Source organism: Chinchilla lanigera, unplaced genomic scaffold, assembly GCF_000276665.1.
Source record: "Chinchilla lanigera isolate Chin_1 unplaced genomic scaffold, ChiLan1.0 scaffold00020, whole genome shotgun sequence".
Taxonomy (NCBI): domain Eukaryota; kingdom Metazoa; phylum Chordata; class Mammalia; order Rodentia; family Chinchillidae; genus Chinchilla; species Chinchilla lanigera.
In genome coordinates this window covers 8,590,879-8,607,405 of record NW_004955421.1, presented here as the reverse complement: position 1 = coordinate 8,607,405, position 16,527 = coordinate 8,590,879, and the positions used below count along the sequence as shown (strand labels likewise).

At 39.3% G+C, this 16,527-nt stretch overlaps 1 protein-coding gene across 7 annotated transcripts in view; it reads left to right on the top strand.

Moving 5' to 3' along the window:
- The window catches only part of LOC102003352 (inositol 1,4,5-trisphosphate receptor type 1), a gene marked incomplete in the record, with an annotated part of 324,788 nt that extends 320,646 nt beyond the window's left edge, over positions 1–4,142 (top strand). For all 7 annotated transcript variants that reach the window (XM_013513715.1, XM_013513713.1, XM_013513710.1 and 4 more), the window contains 1 exon segment: positions 2,793–4,142. In XM_013513715.1, coding sequence (XP_013369169.1) covers positions 2,793–2,879 — 87 coding nt within the window.
- Positions 4,143–16,527: the final 12,385 nt, after the last annotated feature.

Genomic DNA, 16,527 nt, shown 5'->3' with positions numbered 1-16,527 from the left:
GGGAGGGCATGCTTACAAATACCAGCTCCTAGAGAGAAGCAAGAGTATTGCAAGTGTGAGGCCAGCTTGGGTGAGACCCTTTCTCAAAATAAAAGAAAAAGGGATGCGAATATAGCTCAGTGGTAGAGCACTTGCCCAGCAAGCGTGCCACCCTGGGTTCAGTACTCGTCACTGAAGAAAAGAGAAAACAAAGATAACCATTGACTTAAATGATGGCATTCCTGTCTAAAAGACTTGCAAGGTTGACCGAGACAGGAGGAAAGCAGCCAAAGTGTATGTCCACTGTGTTCTCAATAGCAGAAAATCTTCAAGACCTTTTTCATTTGGGAAGAAGAGCATATGTGCCCAAATCCTGGTTTTTAAAATGAAAGTATATCCAAAATGATCGTGGCCTACTGTGGAGATTCTCAAAGTATGGGCTCTAGGCCAGCACCATGTTTGTCACCAGAGACAACTCAGCTTCTTAGACTCCACACCAGACCGGCTGCACCAGACTCTGTGTCCCCCTGACCTGTTTCAACAAACCTTCTAGGTGATTATGGCACATGCTAGAGTTTAAGAACTACTTCTGTAGGGAGCGGAACATAACTGTATAGATAAGTACTTGAAGTTACGAAGGAATCACAGAATTAACCACTGAACAGTTTACCCCAAGCACTGCTTAAGCAGCGCCTTTCTTTACGCACTGACTATCCTGAGCGTGGCTCACACAGGTGTCATTTTTACTGGTCAATTCTTGTATTGAATAAATTTGATAATTTTTTTTTTATATTTCCCGTTATATTGTAAAATTAATGGGGAAAACGCAATTTTGGTCATCCTGCATGTAAGTACTTAGACTGTTCAGTGGTTAGGGTTAATGAGGGCAGGAGGGTAATCTGAGCACTAGCTTAGAAAGTTCGAATAAGAGCCTGAGCGAGGCGGAGGGCAATGGCTGTGGAAGAGAAAAGGAAGACAGGCCATCCACTGCGGACTCACTTGCTAGAGGATAAAGTTTGGGAGGCTGAAGACAAGGATAGAATAACTAACTGAGATCAAAGCGAACTGATTAAACAGATGACGACAGGCATACACAAAAGGTTACCTCAAGTACAAGTAGTTACTTGAAAGCAAAGTTAGAGAGATTTCAATGGCCAACTGAGTCGAAACATCTCAGTAGCTTTAAATGGAATCATTGGTGAAGTACAGTGGGGCATGAGCACTCTAAGATTTGTAAAAGTCCTTTCTGGATGCTTGAGATTATCAGGTTAGTTATGTTTAATTGGCTGCCATTTCAAGGGCATATTTATCCAGGGCATAGTTAGGAGGAAAAAAGTCTGAGCTAAATTTCTCAGCTGTCAGGAGTAAGGTGAATGAATGACTAGCATTTGAATGAGCTGTGAATTGATTTCATGTGCCATAGGATTTCTCCTTCCTCACAGAACCTGTGAATACAGTATCGTGGGTGACACTTCCTTCCCAGGTTTGTTCCTCACCCAGGGAAACATTAGAGGCTAGCTGAAATATCCTCAGCCAGTTCCTTACAAAAAGCCTTAGCAAAAGCTTCCTTTTGGAAGTAGTCAACCCTTGTAAATCTTATCTAAATTATAATGGAGAAGGCTTTTCCACAGGAGCCTAGAAATAGTGTTCTGACTTGAAAGGATAACTGCTAGGTTTTGAAAAAAATAACTACTTTAAAATTGAAGCTAGGTTATTCTTATGTTCTCTCAGCCTTTGTACCAAAAGGTCAAGTAAAACTCATCCTTTAGGTGACATTCTGCACTAGGACATTTGTAGATGTCCTCTCAGTTCTCAGCTAGAGGAGAGGAATCATCCCAATTGTATGAAAAGACAGATTTGCAGAAGTTAAATCACAAACCATATGGAAATAGCCTTGTCTGATTCCAAAGCCTACATTGCTTTACTGTTCCACCCTATTTCCTATTGCCTTTTATCTTAGTTGGCTTAAATGCTACCCTCAAATCTAGAACTAGGACTAACTAGGTTAAGAAAAAATAATGCAAAGAATTAAGTACCTAAAATACCCAGAAGAAAGTAGAAGCTCCTCAGCGTATGAGAACTTATTTAGATCAACAGGCAGATAAACAGAATGAACCTTTTGCTTTGGGTGGTGCGAGTATTTTTAATGGGAACCAGCCTTAGGAAATGGTCTCTCCTGGCGTTAGGCCAAATTCAGCATCTGTTGGTGGCAAGAAGATAAGACACCGGTGGCCAGGACAGTGTTTGTGATATTTATTCTGCAGCTGAGGGAGGTGTGTGAACAATTCTATCTTCCTAGATGGATTAGGTCACTTTTTTCTCTCTAATGAACTATTCAAGTGTCCTTGGTGAGAGGAACCCAAGGCCCACTGGTGAGTGTAGACACGGTGTCTCTCAGCCCTCGGATTCTAAACACACTGCTTTTCTGGATAGTATGGCGTGTTGTTACTATCACACAGAACCACCATTTCCCAATGAATCTTTAATCATTTGGAAATGGATTTCGGAAAACAATCCAGAATCTTGTGCTTTTCCTGTTTTTTTTTTTTTGTTGTTGTTGTTGTTTCTTTATGAAACAAGTAGCAAGCAATACCCTTGAATGTTACATTGCATGACTAGGTTACAGAATTCCCCATTCTGTTAGGAAGATTCTCTTTTTGAAGTCCTGTGTGTGTGATATGGTGACGGTATACTATTTGTAGAAAGTGGGTTTCAGTACAGACCGTAACCACAGAGGTAAAGCTATGGTTCAGTATATGATTTGACGTACAGGAAGTGTCTGGTTCTAATGATGAAACTTTTTAACTTTCCAGATGACAGAACAAAGGAAGCAGAAACAAAGAATTGGTCTTCTAGGACATCCTCCTCACATGAATGTCAACCCACAGCAACCAGCATAAGCAAATGAATAGAGGAATTGTATTTACCTTTTTTAATTATTTTTGGTGTGGGTATGGCTACTTAGTTCTGATTCACCCACTAAGGTTACATTTATGCTTAGTACATTTGTAAATACTCAGTTTTATACTGTATGTATATGATTGCTACCTAAAGGTTTGGAAATATGTATTGTAATTAGACTTGTTGGCATGATGACATTTCATTTGTGCCAAAAATATTACAAATGCCTTTTTTGGAAGGACTACCGAAAGTACCTGATTTGCACTTGAACCAGATTATAGATTTAAAACTATATGACATGTATTTTGTATTTAAAACTAGAATAGCCAGTATTTATGTTTTTTATAAAACTGTGCAATACGAATTATGCAATCACAATAAATTTGTAACTCCCTAGTATCCCACAGGGAGTACACATCTTTGAAGCTGGTGTGTTAATACTATGTAATAAATGGTTAAATATCAAATGATGCTGCTGCCAAAATTATATTCATAGCGAGTTTCAGGCCCCTGGGCATTTTGTACCATATAATTATCTACAGTGATACTGTTTTTCGTTGCTAGTGGCATTAGTGCCTCTGTCTCATAGTGACAACGCTCCAAGTCTATGAACTGTTAAATTAGCATTCATTTTAAGAAAACCAATGGTAGTTTCAAGGATACTTTTAGGCTTCTAAATTGATCAGTTAAACTATTTCTTTAAATAAGAGAGCCATGTTAAAGACTCACACTTTAGGATGTGAAGAAGTTGATGAATTTTTTAAAGGGAACTTTTTATGCTATGTTTGGGATAAATGCATATTGCTGGCCAATTAATGTCATCTCCTAGTTGAATTTTGATGTCATAATATTAAAAAAAGAGTAATTGATAGTTTCTAGAGTATCTAGTCCAAACGGTAGGGATTTTTTTCTTCATCTGAACCAACATACTACAGTAGCTAAGAGTATTAAAACTATACACAGCCATATAAAAGATACGAACTATCCCCTTAGGATTCATAGTTGAACACTGACATATTACTCTTCTGAAAGAGCCACGTTTTGGTTTTATTTCTTTGTCACCTGATTTCTTTTCTGGATGGATGAAAAGTATGAAAGGAAACTTTTATACCTGTTGCCTAGTTTTGTATATGGGTCTCATTTTACTAGAGAACCACTCTGCAAAAAAATGTTTAAAAATGTATTGAAAGCAGAATTCTGAAATGAGTCAAGTTTGTAAATGCATATATAAAAATATTTAATAAATGATGCAGAATAATATACGATGACTGCGTGCTGGCTTTTATTTGGCATTTATTTGTGACTTAAAAGGTTTTTGTTTGTTTAGTTTTTTGAAATAGAGTTTCATTACATAGTTCAAGCTGGCTTTGAACTCACTGTGTAGCTCAGGCTCACCTAGAACTCATGGTGATCCTGCTACTTCAGCCTACTGAGTGCTGGGATTATGGTCATGTACCACACCCGGCCGAGAGCTATTCCAGTGATATACCTTCTTAGGACCAATCTAAACGGCAAGTGGTTTGGTTTTCAGATTAGTTCAGAAATTCAGACCTGACTATTTTTTAAAAAAACTGCTACAATAATTTCTACAGAACCACTGGAACAAATATTGGGGTGTTTCTAATACAATATTCATTCACTCATCCATCTAGCCTAGTGACTGCCAGCCAGGCTGTCATGGGTGCCATGGCGAAGTGCGAAGCATTCTACTCAGTGTGCTGTCTCCTAAGGCTTTTCCCTGGAGATCTTTAATTTGGTACCTGACAGGTGGAAGTGTCACTCAGAGGGGAAGGTCGTTTCACAGGAGGTATTTCCCCATGGTCAGGGCCCTTCAGCAGACAGTCTGAAATGTTTTAACAAAGGTGATTCTTCTATCCGACTATAGAAAAACGTGTTCCCTCCTCAAAGCAGTGCTCACTGTTGCTGCTGGTTTTTTTTGTTTTTTTTTTTTTTCGTTTTTCTCCGGTACCGGGAACCGAACTCACGACCTTGCGCTTGCCAGGCAGGCACTTTGCCACTGAGCTAAATCCCCTGCCCCATGGCTGCTGTTTTTGACACCTCTTTTCTCTGTGCTTTGGTAAATAAGAGTAATTCCCACTCAACGTTGGGAACTGGGTCAGGATTAAATTCCAGTTAAGTGACTAGTTTCATAACCAGTGCTTCTAGTACTTTATAAATTTGATGACTTAAGAAAAACAAATTAGTAATTTTCCAGTCCGTGTAGCATATCTCCACAAAGTTTTTCCATCCTAAGACAAGCCTGAGAGACACATGCTTTTATCTAAAACCAAAATGGTGTCTATGCTAAACTCCACAGCGTGCATTTTGGCCAGTGAGGACTTGCTTCCCCCCAAGCCTTCTCTTTGATCTCTCACGCTGTCCAATACAATATGACAATGTGTGTGGTTTGTCTCCTGGGTCCCATCTAGCTCATTGCAAAGTTCTGCATTGACATGTTTAGATGGCAGCTTGTACAGGTGTGTCATGTTTCATTTGAATCCTGTCACTGAAGATATAAATCTTCATTCAATTTGCCAACTTCAGCAGGAAATAAGTGAAATGGGAATGCTACTCCACCCCACCTGTGGCAGGTCCTACCCTTGATGTTTGGGTGACAGCGCTGAAGCTGGTGCAGTGGAAGCACAGGATCTTGAGGTAAAGCTCCTGTGGCCTTCGATGCACAGCTGTGCCTCTGCCTGCCTTCTCCAGGTACCACCTTTCCCCCACCTCTGCTTCCAGGACAGAGATCCAAGTCACCTGTGAGGAAGCAGTGTTATCAGGCTGAGCATCAAGGGTGGTGGTACACAGAAAAGCTATTTGGCTTCATTTCTTTAATTTTTAAAGTTTGCCGTAACACCAAATTCAGGTTTCAAATTTGGCAGACTTCCTCAATTGAACAATTTGCTAAAACAGAGGGTCTGGGAAATTTCCTTCCATTTCTCTAGCATTTATGATATCTTACCCTATTTCTGCTTGTCCCTAAACTTTATGTACTTACAAACTTCAATTTGGGGGCTGGGGATTTAGCTCAGCAGCAAAAGCGCCTGCCTGGCAAGCACAAGGTCGTGAGTTCGGTTCCCGGTACCGGAGAAAAACCAAAAAAAAAAAAACAAACAAACTTCAATTTGCCCCTGTACATACAGCGTCCACTCTTTGTCTGCTCTGGTCTTATTCCATCATGTACAGCTTTTCTTAAAACTATATCTATCTCTACCTCCCCCAACATGTACACAAAATATTTCATTAGAATTCTAATTTACTTGGTTTGCTTCCAGGTTCGTAGTCCTCATTCTTGGTTTTTGATTCTACCATTCTTTTAAAAATGTGGTTATACTTAGTGCAGATGTTTTGCTTGATCTTGTTTCTATAAAGCCTGCTCTTTCACTGTTTAAATGAGTGGTTCCTGTCATAAATAATAAAGCAAACATAATTTGTGGAAGCTAATCAGAAACTCTGTAGCAGCAAGCGAAAAGAAAAAAAAGCTTTACCAATGTGCTATGTGAAATTACCAAGATCTTTATAGTAAACTAAGGTACTGACCTGTTAAAAAGTGAATTCTAGATTTCTCAATCCTATTGTAGACACAGCATTAATGAAGAAACAGCCTGACACTTTCCCATAGTTATTTTAAAGCTAATTATGAGACCATAAGTGATTTCTGAGGGAAAATTAGCCCTTCAAAAATAGTAGGAGCTTAACTGAATACTTACAGAGGAGAATTGTTTTTTGCTAAAATAATATTTTTACAGATTTTAAAAACCATATGTAGCTGAATGCAGTGGCATATATTTGGAATCCCCATGACTCAGGAGACTGAGACAGGCGGATTCCAAGTTCAAGTCCAGCCTGGATGACTTACAGGCCTCTGTCACTCAAAATTGTTTTAAAAGAACTAGAGCTGTACATCAGTGGTTGAGCACTAGCCTAGCATGTGCAAAGTCCTGTGTTCAACCCCCTGTGGGTTAGGGGATAGGGGCTTGCTTGTTAGGAACCTGAATTACACAACAGTAAGAGGGACCTTTACATAAGAAAAAGATATAATAATACTGGATTCCTGTTAAAGGCAGTTGAGACAATATGCTCTACCAAACCATACAGGAGGAATGAAACTTATTTTAAAAGATAAGAACACCCAAAAGCAGTAAAGTGACTTGTTCAAGGATTTAGCTCCAAAATAAACAAAGATCTCCTAACTTAGCCAAATACAGAGAGAGCTCATTTTCCCAGAATAATCTTCCCTTATTCCTACATGTGGAACAATACAAATTGATTCATATTTCTTTTCACATCTCAAAAGAAAATCTATAAATCAAAGTATTGAATATGAATACTTTGTCAAGACCGCAAACTCTGTGGCAAAGATAAGTGAACTCCCAGTGGCTCTCTCTTGCAACTATATATCTCACATAAATACTTTTTATTTAGCTGCATTTTTCACAAAGAATCACTCAACCCAACAGAGGCAGCTTCCTCCCAAGTGAAGCCATGCAGGTTCACCGGTGCTTTGTCCTCCCACAGAACTCTGTCCCCACTTTACTCTTAACAAACGCCACTGTACTCTCCTGCACTAGACTCATAATTTGTTGCCAATCATCTAGGATGTTGGAAAACCCCTATGAAGATTTCGATTTTACAGAAAGTACCCAAAATTCCACTAGTTTTGCATCACAAAGTGGTGGTTAAAGTAAAGTTTTGAGTAAAATGCCATGTATGTGGTTTTTGTGGGTGGTTGTAGCTCACAACGACTATTAGCCTTGATCAATTATCTGACAGGAGAGAACTGTGATGGCGATCACAATGAAGACAAGTGTGACCATAACAAACACTTTTCTGCCTTTGTGATGTATGTCACATTTAGTAACTCTTACAACTTAAAGGCCAATTCAGAAATGAAACTCGCCTTCAAGTCTGGACGCAAGACCCTACCAATTTGAAGCCTAAATGAACAGGTCGAGCACTTGCCGGGTTTGACATTTGATTGACTCAGACAAATCCTATCGACTCTCCAGTGGCTGGTATTGTCAACTCATTGGGTAAAACACATCTGTAGTTTACTGGTATATGACTTGAAGAAAAATAAAATACCAAGGGAGAAACTTAAAATACTTTAAGGTCATGGCAAACCATTGTGAAAGAGAATCCTTAACACCTAGAAGTGAAACTATATCTTCCACCCAGCCTGGAAAGAAAAAAGAAAGCTAAAAACCACAACAGGATAAGAATGAAGAGTTTGAGAAAACCCCTAAGGTGAATTTTGAACAATAACAGAGCCCCACAGCATCAGAAGTGCATACTGTATGCAAGAACCACAGATGGAAAGAGTTGGCCAGCATTTTTGTAATTACCTCACACACACACACACACACAAGGTTGGTCTTATGTAAATGAAACTCCAGACAATCCAGGAATTTAAGCTGTTTGCTTCTGAGGTAATGCTAGCTATTAAGTCCTCCACTCCCCAATATTTGTCACTTGCAGCATCTTTTAAAAGTCTTGTCGGGAGCTTACTGTAAAAGCTCTGTAAGAAAAACAACTGAGAGTCAGCACAGAAACAGACAAGGAGCTCTGACCCATACAAAGCGTAGGGGCTAAGCTTGTCAGGGTGTACATAGTACCAATATGGGATGAAAAGAACATGGACCTTAAAGTTGACAAGCATCTTAACACTAGCTCAACCACTCACATGATACAACTTTGAGCAAGTGATTTCATCATTTCAATTTTTAATCCCCCCTTTCAAAGAAAAGAAGTTCTTCCGCCTATTTCTCTGGGCAGTAATAAGCATAAAGAAAGATGGTATATGCAAGTATTGAGTGTGTGTACTCGATTCATGTTATTTCCCATTCCTCTGCAACATAATTTCCTCATTCCCACCCATCCACAATCTCGGCTAACTACGTATCGCACGACCAAAAGCTACTTTCTGTTCCTACTCAGTCTAACATGTTATGTGGGATCCTAAATCTGTATGTCTTAACACGACATGTTTGGGTCAGATCCAGTCATTTTTTAAAACTTTATCTCAACCAAATTCTGTTTCAACTATCAGTTTGAACTGAATAAATTCATAAAGAAAGAAGCTTAATCATACAGGCTTCCAATAATTATTTTCATATTTGTGATCAGTGAATTTAAATCTGAATTCCTTTAAAAAAAAAAAACTTCATGAGAAGATGTTGACCTCGAGGACATTTCCTTAGTTTATGAAATGCTTTCACCTCCATTCTCATTTGAGCCTCCTGGCCCTGGTGTCACTAACATCTGAATGTCACTAACATCCCAAATTGTAGTGTTTCTCATTTAACATCAAATACATTCACATCTGCGAAGTGCTTTTGTCAAGTGCTTATGGCAAGTCATTGTGGAGGCTTAGACATCCTTAGTAATTTCAAGGATCCTAAGGAGGAGCTTACATTTTCTTAATGATCCCTTTTTGGGGTTTTGGTCCTGTCTCCTGATTACAACCCAATTCTTTGTTCCTTCTACCATCTCTGCTCTTTATTCTACCTCACCCCTATCATGGACACTGCTCTCTCCTACCTGCAGAGGACCATGAAAATCTGGGACTTGTGAGGAACAGATCTTCACTGGAGGAAGCTTACAATGAGCAGCAACAAGAAACAATTTAAAGTACAATCAGCAATCCAAGCTCCCTCCCCTTTCTTCGAGGCCTGCTGGGAGGTCGCCTCTCTCCCACCAGCCTGCCCAAATAAACAAAAGCAAACTACAAACAGAGAAGCTTCCCTTTGGCTTGAGGTATAAAACAAAAATTCTTGATCTTTACCATGTAGATCTTTACCATGATCTTTATCATTTCCGTTCTTACCTAGATTTACTTTGGCCTAACAAAAGGACTTCAATTCTGTTGAATTTAGCTTCCAATTCACACAGCAGATTACCCTCTAAATTAGCATTTTCTTCTTTCTGATAATGCTTCCATCTTAAAAGAAATCACTTTAGAGAGTTCAAGTTATTTGGCTAAGTTGGAACATCTCACCTGGGATTTAAAGCCATATTGCAAGTTCATATATACATTCTCCTGTATCACCCAGCTTCACTACGCTGGAGACCAGCCAGTAAGTCATAGTCCTCTGCTTCCACTGCTCCTGCCCCGCTTTTTGGGCAAAATCTTTAAGTGCCAGATAAAAGTTGGAAGAGATACAGAGAAAAGTCAGTGTTTTTAAGAGCAAAGGTGGCAACTAGTTCATTTCTGTATCATCAGGATCTAGCACAGTTCCTCCCAAATAAAGGGACTCAATGTATTTTGGAATCAAAGCCAGTGAAAGGATACCTAGCGGTGGCTCAGAAAGGATTTGCATATAGAACTAAAGGCAGTCAACGACAGTACGCTTTGAGTGCTGACTCACCACTGAATCCTGATTTCCAGCCCTTACTTATAATGCTTCTGGCTCGAATAACACTACTTGATACCCCAAAATCATATAACACATTGATCCCCCTAATCAATACCACCCCATTCTCTCTGTTTTCTTTCTTTCAATTTACAAAAAGGTGTGATTTAGCATTAACTCTGTGAATGTGCAAATTCAGATCTACATGTACCTCTGTACTCTCTCCATCCCACCCGCATGTTTAATAATGCTAATAGACAATTCTTCAGTAATCTGTGTAAGATGATAGCAGTCTTTAGGCGAGACAGAACACATTTTAGGTAGCATAAGAGTATTATGGCCATTTTGGGCAACAAAAAATTACAGCTCGTTTATGTAAGAACCATATGTGAATCACTGAGTCACAGTCTCCCAAACAGATATAACAAAAGTGTTTTAGAATTTCTGCTGACCTTAGAAATTTAATAATGGGAAAAGGGCCTGCAAGTGGAGAAGTCTCATTTCTCATTCTGTGTCATTTCACAGTATTCAAATTAGAATTCTCATAATTGTTGGTAGGCAAAGCAGTACAACCACTTTAGAAAACCATTCAAGAGGTGGTTTTGTTTTTTAAATACCACTTAATCTAAAAATCCCACTACCAGATATTTATCCAAGAGATACGAAAATACGTCTACACAAAAAACATGCATGCAAATTATAAACAACTTTATTAATATCACCCCAAAGTAGAAACAACCCAAACATCCACCAAGTGACACATAAACTGGCAGATGGCCACAACCCACATTCCGAGAAGCACCACTAATGTTTGTGTTGACTCAGTGTACTTTTTACTACAGTTACTGAACACAATTTTTGAACTGAATATTTCACAGAGCTGGGTACATAACAGACAAAAATCTGCTCCCTAGAGAATCTGGTAGAGCTGGCAATGAGACCAAAACAAACAAAAATAACAACCACAGAAGAGATGTGGACTGCTGCTTAAATTTTTTGAATTGACTATGTTTTAGAAACTGCAAATGTATGTCACCCTAGGTTCCTATTGCTGCTGTAACAAATTACCAAAAATGTAGTGGCTTAAAAAAACAATACTGATTCATTGTCTTATATTTTGGGTATCTTCATTCCTTCTGGGGGACCTAAGAGAGTGTTATGGTTTGTGTGTGGATGTCCCCACAAAGCCTCATGTGGTCATAGGGTTTTTTCAAAGGGGCTGTATCTAGAGTGTGTGATTGATTCATAGCGCATGTTGATATTAAGGACGCTGGGATTAAAGCTGTGAGCACTACAGCCCCCCTAGGGTGGGTAGCCTGCATAGAATTTAAGGGACAGAAAGTCTTGCTCCTTGCTGATTGCTTCTGCTGTCTTCTGCTGCTATGAATGGTTGCACCTCTACTATGTGCCACTCTGCCTTGGAGCCAGCTGATTACAGACTGAAAATCTCTACAAATTCTGAGCTAAATAATCTTTTCCTCTTTTAAGAGAAAACTAAGACAGAGAAAATCCATTCCCTAGCCCTTTTCAGCTTTTAGAGGCTGCCTGCATTCCTTGGCTTGTGCCTTGCTCCAATCTTCAGGCTAGAAATGGGCAGTGGAGTCTACTGCATACTGCATCATTCCAATTATTCTACCTCCTTCCTTCACTCGATAGAACCCTTGTGAGCATACTGCTCCCACCTGAATCATCCAGGAAATCACCTTACCATAAGATTCTTAATTTAATCACATCTGCAAAGTGCTTTTGGCCATGTATGGTAATGTACAGAAGTCTAGAGTTAGGACATCTTTATGGAAGCCACTGACTCTTTACCACATTTCCCTAAGCAAAATCTAGACAGGATAAGATAAAAAAAAAATCACATATCAATTTTCAAGCTCTGACTGACTTGAATACAAATAGGAAGGTCACATTTTCTCATGGTTCAACAGGCTAAACAAGTCAGTTCATTAACATGATCATATAAAATGTTAAAGCTACATATGATTGTTAGGGTACTGTTGCTCTCTTTTCCATCCTCTATCAGTACTCTTGGGCCACTGGAAGCAACTATAAAAAGATGGTTACTTTTTGGAAAACAAGATCTGTATGCACACAAGATTTTTAACCCCTTGGGTTTAATTTTTGAGGATTAGTGCTTTAAAAATAAGAAAGATCCAGTGTTGAGAATACATCTCAGTGGTAGAATACTTGCCTAAGCATACCTGAGGCCCTGGGTTCCACTCCTAACACCACAAAGGAAAATAAAAAAGTAAGATCCAATGATCATTATACTTTGTACAGTGAGATACATAGAAAATAAAAGTGGGGCTGTAGACCTCATAATGGGACAACTGTTGTTAATTTTTAAAAAGCACCAAAGCATACCTGTATAAGATTGGAAATTTTAATACACTATCCATCTCTCTTCTTTGGTGAAGTGTATGTTCAAATTTTTTTGCTCACATTTACATTTTTCTATTATTAAATCTTAAAAGTTTTTGGTTAGTTTCAAGTTTATTACATTTTATAAGTATTTCTTTGCTGGTCTATTGTCATTTTTATAGCAAAATTTTTTGAAACCTTAAACTTTTCAATGTTTTTACCAGTCTATCATCTTTTTTCTTGTAAGATTCATGTTTTTTGAGGCCTAAGAAATTTTTGCCTAAGTAAGGTCCTAAAGATTTTCCCTTACATTTTCTTTAAAAACATCGCCATACAATCTAGGACATTCTGTGCAAATGAAATATTGTATAATGTCAGCACACTCACTATAGCAAGCTAGCCAGATGTGGCCACTGACACAAGGCCCGTACAACCAAGGAGCTGCATCTAAAATTTTAATTTAGTGTCAACTGGCTACTATATGGAATAGGGAATTATAGAAGTGTTATAGCTTTAGATTCGGTCTATGAAACACTGTTAATGTTTGTAAATGTACAGTGTGTCAGTCAAAGCTCCTTCTTTAAAATATGGGCACCCAGTTATTCCAGTACCGCACTGTGCAGATTTTCTCCAATGTGTTATCTTGGCATTTCTATCAAAAATCAATTGATCAGGGGCTGGGGATTTAGCTCAGCGGCAAAGCGCCTGCCTGGCAAGCGCAAGGTCATGAGTTCGGTTCCCGGTGCCGGAGAAAAACCGAAAAAAAAAAAAAAAATCAATTGATCAAATTTGTGTGTCTATTTCTGGACTTTATTCTGTTTCACTACCTGTGTGTTTATCATTTCTTCAATATCAGATTGCTTTCATCTAAGCTTAACTGACGATCTTCAAATAGGGAGCCAAGAACACACAATGGGAAAAAGACAGTCACTTGAACAGGTTGTGCTGAGAATACTGAACCCAAACTCAAAAACTGACCCTGCGCCCTTACTTACACCATATGCAAAAATGTCACCTCTAAATGAATGAAAGACTTGAAGCTAAGAAATGAAACTGTAAAGGTCCAGAAGAAAACAAAGGGAAACTTTCATAGCTTTGCCTTGGCAATAATTTCTTCAATATGGCACCAAAAGCATAGGCAACAAAAACAAAAATAGGCAAGTGAGTTTGCACCAAACTAAAAAACCTTCTGTACAGCAAAAAAGCAAAGTACAAAAAGGCAGAAAATATTTGCAAGCCAAAAATATGAGATTAATATTCAAAATATAAACAACTCTAACAACTCAAGAGCAAAACCAAAAATAAAGACGAATTTAAAGTGGGCAAATTTGAATGGACATTTATTCCTTGAAGACAGACAAATAGCCAACAGGTATATGCAAAGATGTTCAGTCACTAATCAACATGGAAATGCAAATCAAAACCACAATAAGATACCATTTCACACATGTTAGGATGGTTATTGTTTAAAATACAATGGTTGGGTACACAGTTGTCATCCCAGGTCTCCAAAGGCTGAGGGAGGAGGGCAGAGAATTTGAGGCTACCCTGAGATATATAGTGAGACACTGTCTCTAAAAGCTACAAAATAAAAACATAAAAACAAAGCAAAAAGGAAGTGCATGTTGGCATTGATGGAAATAAGTTGCAGTTCATGTGCACTGTTGATAGCACTCTAGACTTCCAGTTTATCCAAAAGAATTAAAATCAGGATCCACAAGGGACCTCTGTACTCGCATGCTAATTATACTGTTGTTCACAATAGCCAAGAGCTAGAAACAACCTGAAGATCTACTGATGGATTCATATGTGAAGAAACTGAGAGACAGATGGATAGAGAGCATCTTCTAACAACAAAAGAACCCTTTTGATAACCAGATACATTCTGGTAAACCAGATAAGTGCTAGTGGGATCTAGAAGTTAGTGTACTTAAGGCAGCCAATGCTCACAATCCCCTCCAAGATATTAATCCAATCCAACAGGTGCAAACCTCAGTGAGGAGATAGGGCAACCATAGGTGTGGTGGACTAACAGTCAACTTGTAACACCCAGCTGATCTGAATCAGGGTGGTTCTGGGTGCAGAAGGCCCACCTGAGGATGGTTGCCTACAGCATTTCATGCTGTTGAGAACTAGAGGGGATCATGGTGTGCTGCTGATTCTCCTGGGGAGCCTGTCACACTGCTTTCCTGATATGAACTCAGCTGTTCTTATACTCAGAGGAGCTTGGGTCCTCACTGTTGCGGAGGGTGGCTGTGACTCTTTTCAGGAGAGCTCTGGTCCTTTCCTTGAGTGTCCGCTTCTTGGCTCCAATGCAGATCTCTCAGCCTAGAGACACATATCCTTCAGCCCACTGGAGCAGACTTTCTAGCTTCCACCACTGACCTTTGGGCCTTCCCACTGCAGATCCTTGAGACAGACTTGCACAAGACATTGTCGCGGGGTCTAGTTCGCCAGCTGGACTGGTGGAAGACATTGTCAAGACTCTAGGTCTTCACCTGGACTTGTGCAGGATGTTGCCATGGGATCCAGGCCCTTAGCTGGATTCTTCGGGTCTCTAGTACATGGAGAGATCTCCCACACTCTTCTACATTTGACTTTTTGGGTGAATAGTATAAAATAATCCTATAAATTATGTGCCCTGTATGAAATCTATTCCCTTGCAAACTCTGACTACAATGATAGAAATTCACCGGGTTCCAAATTGAGTGAGCTAGCATCCAGGGAAAACACAGAAATATTGGTATTTACAAATATAAGCAACACAAGCAATGTACCCAGCACTAAATGGCCAGTGGCTCAGTCGGGGGAAAGGAGTGACCACTCGTACGGCAGTGAAAGAGAAAACTCAGCATACTTTTGTGAGTTCTAACCTTGCTACTAGACAGAGGTAGAGCCCTAGCAGAAAAGAGGTCTGTGTTCTCCCAAGTAAATAGAGATGAGAATGCTAATTCCCATCTTTTCCCTCAGAAATTAGATAGGGTCAGTTCGGGGAGATATCTTTGTAGTTTCCCCTCCCTCTTCCTCATAGAACAAGGAGGAGACTGAAAGAATTGAAGCCAGAAGCCATCTTTAGTAACTTCCTCTGCCTAGGCACGTGGCAGAAAATCCTCACATTTTCTATTTCTTAAGATGAAACTGCCACCACATTTCAGAGAACAGTGGGCATGCACCTTAACAAATATCTTGAGAGAAAAGTGACTATTACCTGAAAAAACTAAAATCATGGGATTGTGTGAAATGCTCCAGCACCCAGCTCAAGAGAGACTGAACTCCAAGCTGAGTCTTAGTAGAGGAGACAGACAGTGAAAAACAATGGGGCAGTTTGAATATTGTGACAGGAAAGAGGTCAGCCATCTGCCCTGTGAGGGTGTCTGATTCAGTGGAAGGCTGGATGCCTGCAGTTTCTAACCCACCACAAACCCTGCACACCCAATCCTTTACCAATTATCCTGCCTTGTCAGTTTCATTAAGGAGCTTGAGGAGTACCGGTGCCATATCTTCTCTCAAGGTTCTATGTCTAGAATGTGGTTGTTAATACATCTGGCCCTAGGCTTTTCTTACTTGGTAGTGTTTTTATTACTGCCTCAACTTCATTGACTGTTAATGGACTATTCAGGGTTTTTATATCTTTCTTCTTGATTCTGTCTTAGTAATTCACATGTATCTAGGAATCTACCCTTTCTTTCTGGATTCTTCCATTTACTGGACTACATGTACTCAATATTGTCACAAATAATCTCCTGTGTTTGGGTGATGTCTGTTGTAATTTCACCTTTTTGTTTATAAATGCATTGATATGGGTCTTTTCTTTCCTTTTTTGGTAAGATTGGATAAAGACCTGCCTGTTTTTTTATTCTCCTAGAGAACCCACTCTATGATTCATTGATTCTATTTTTATCCCAATTTCATTAATTTGTGCTCTGAT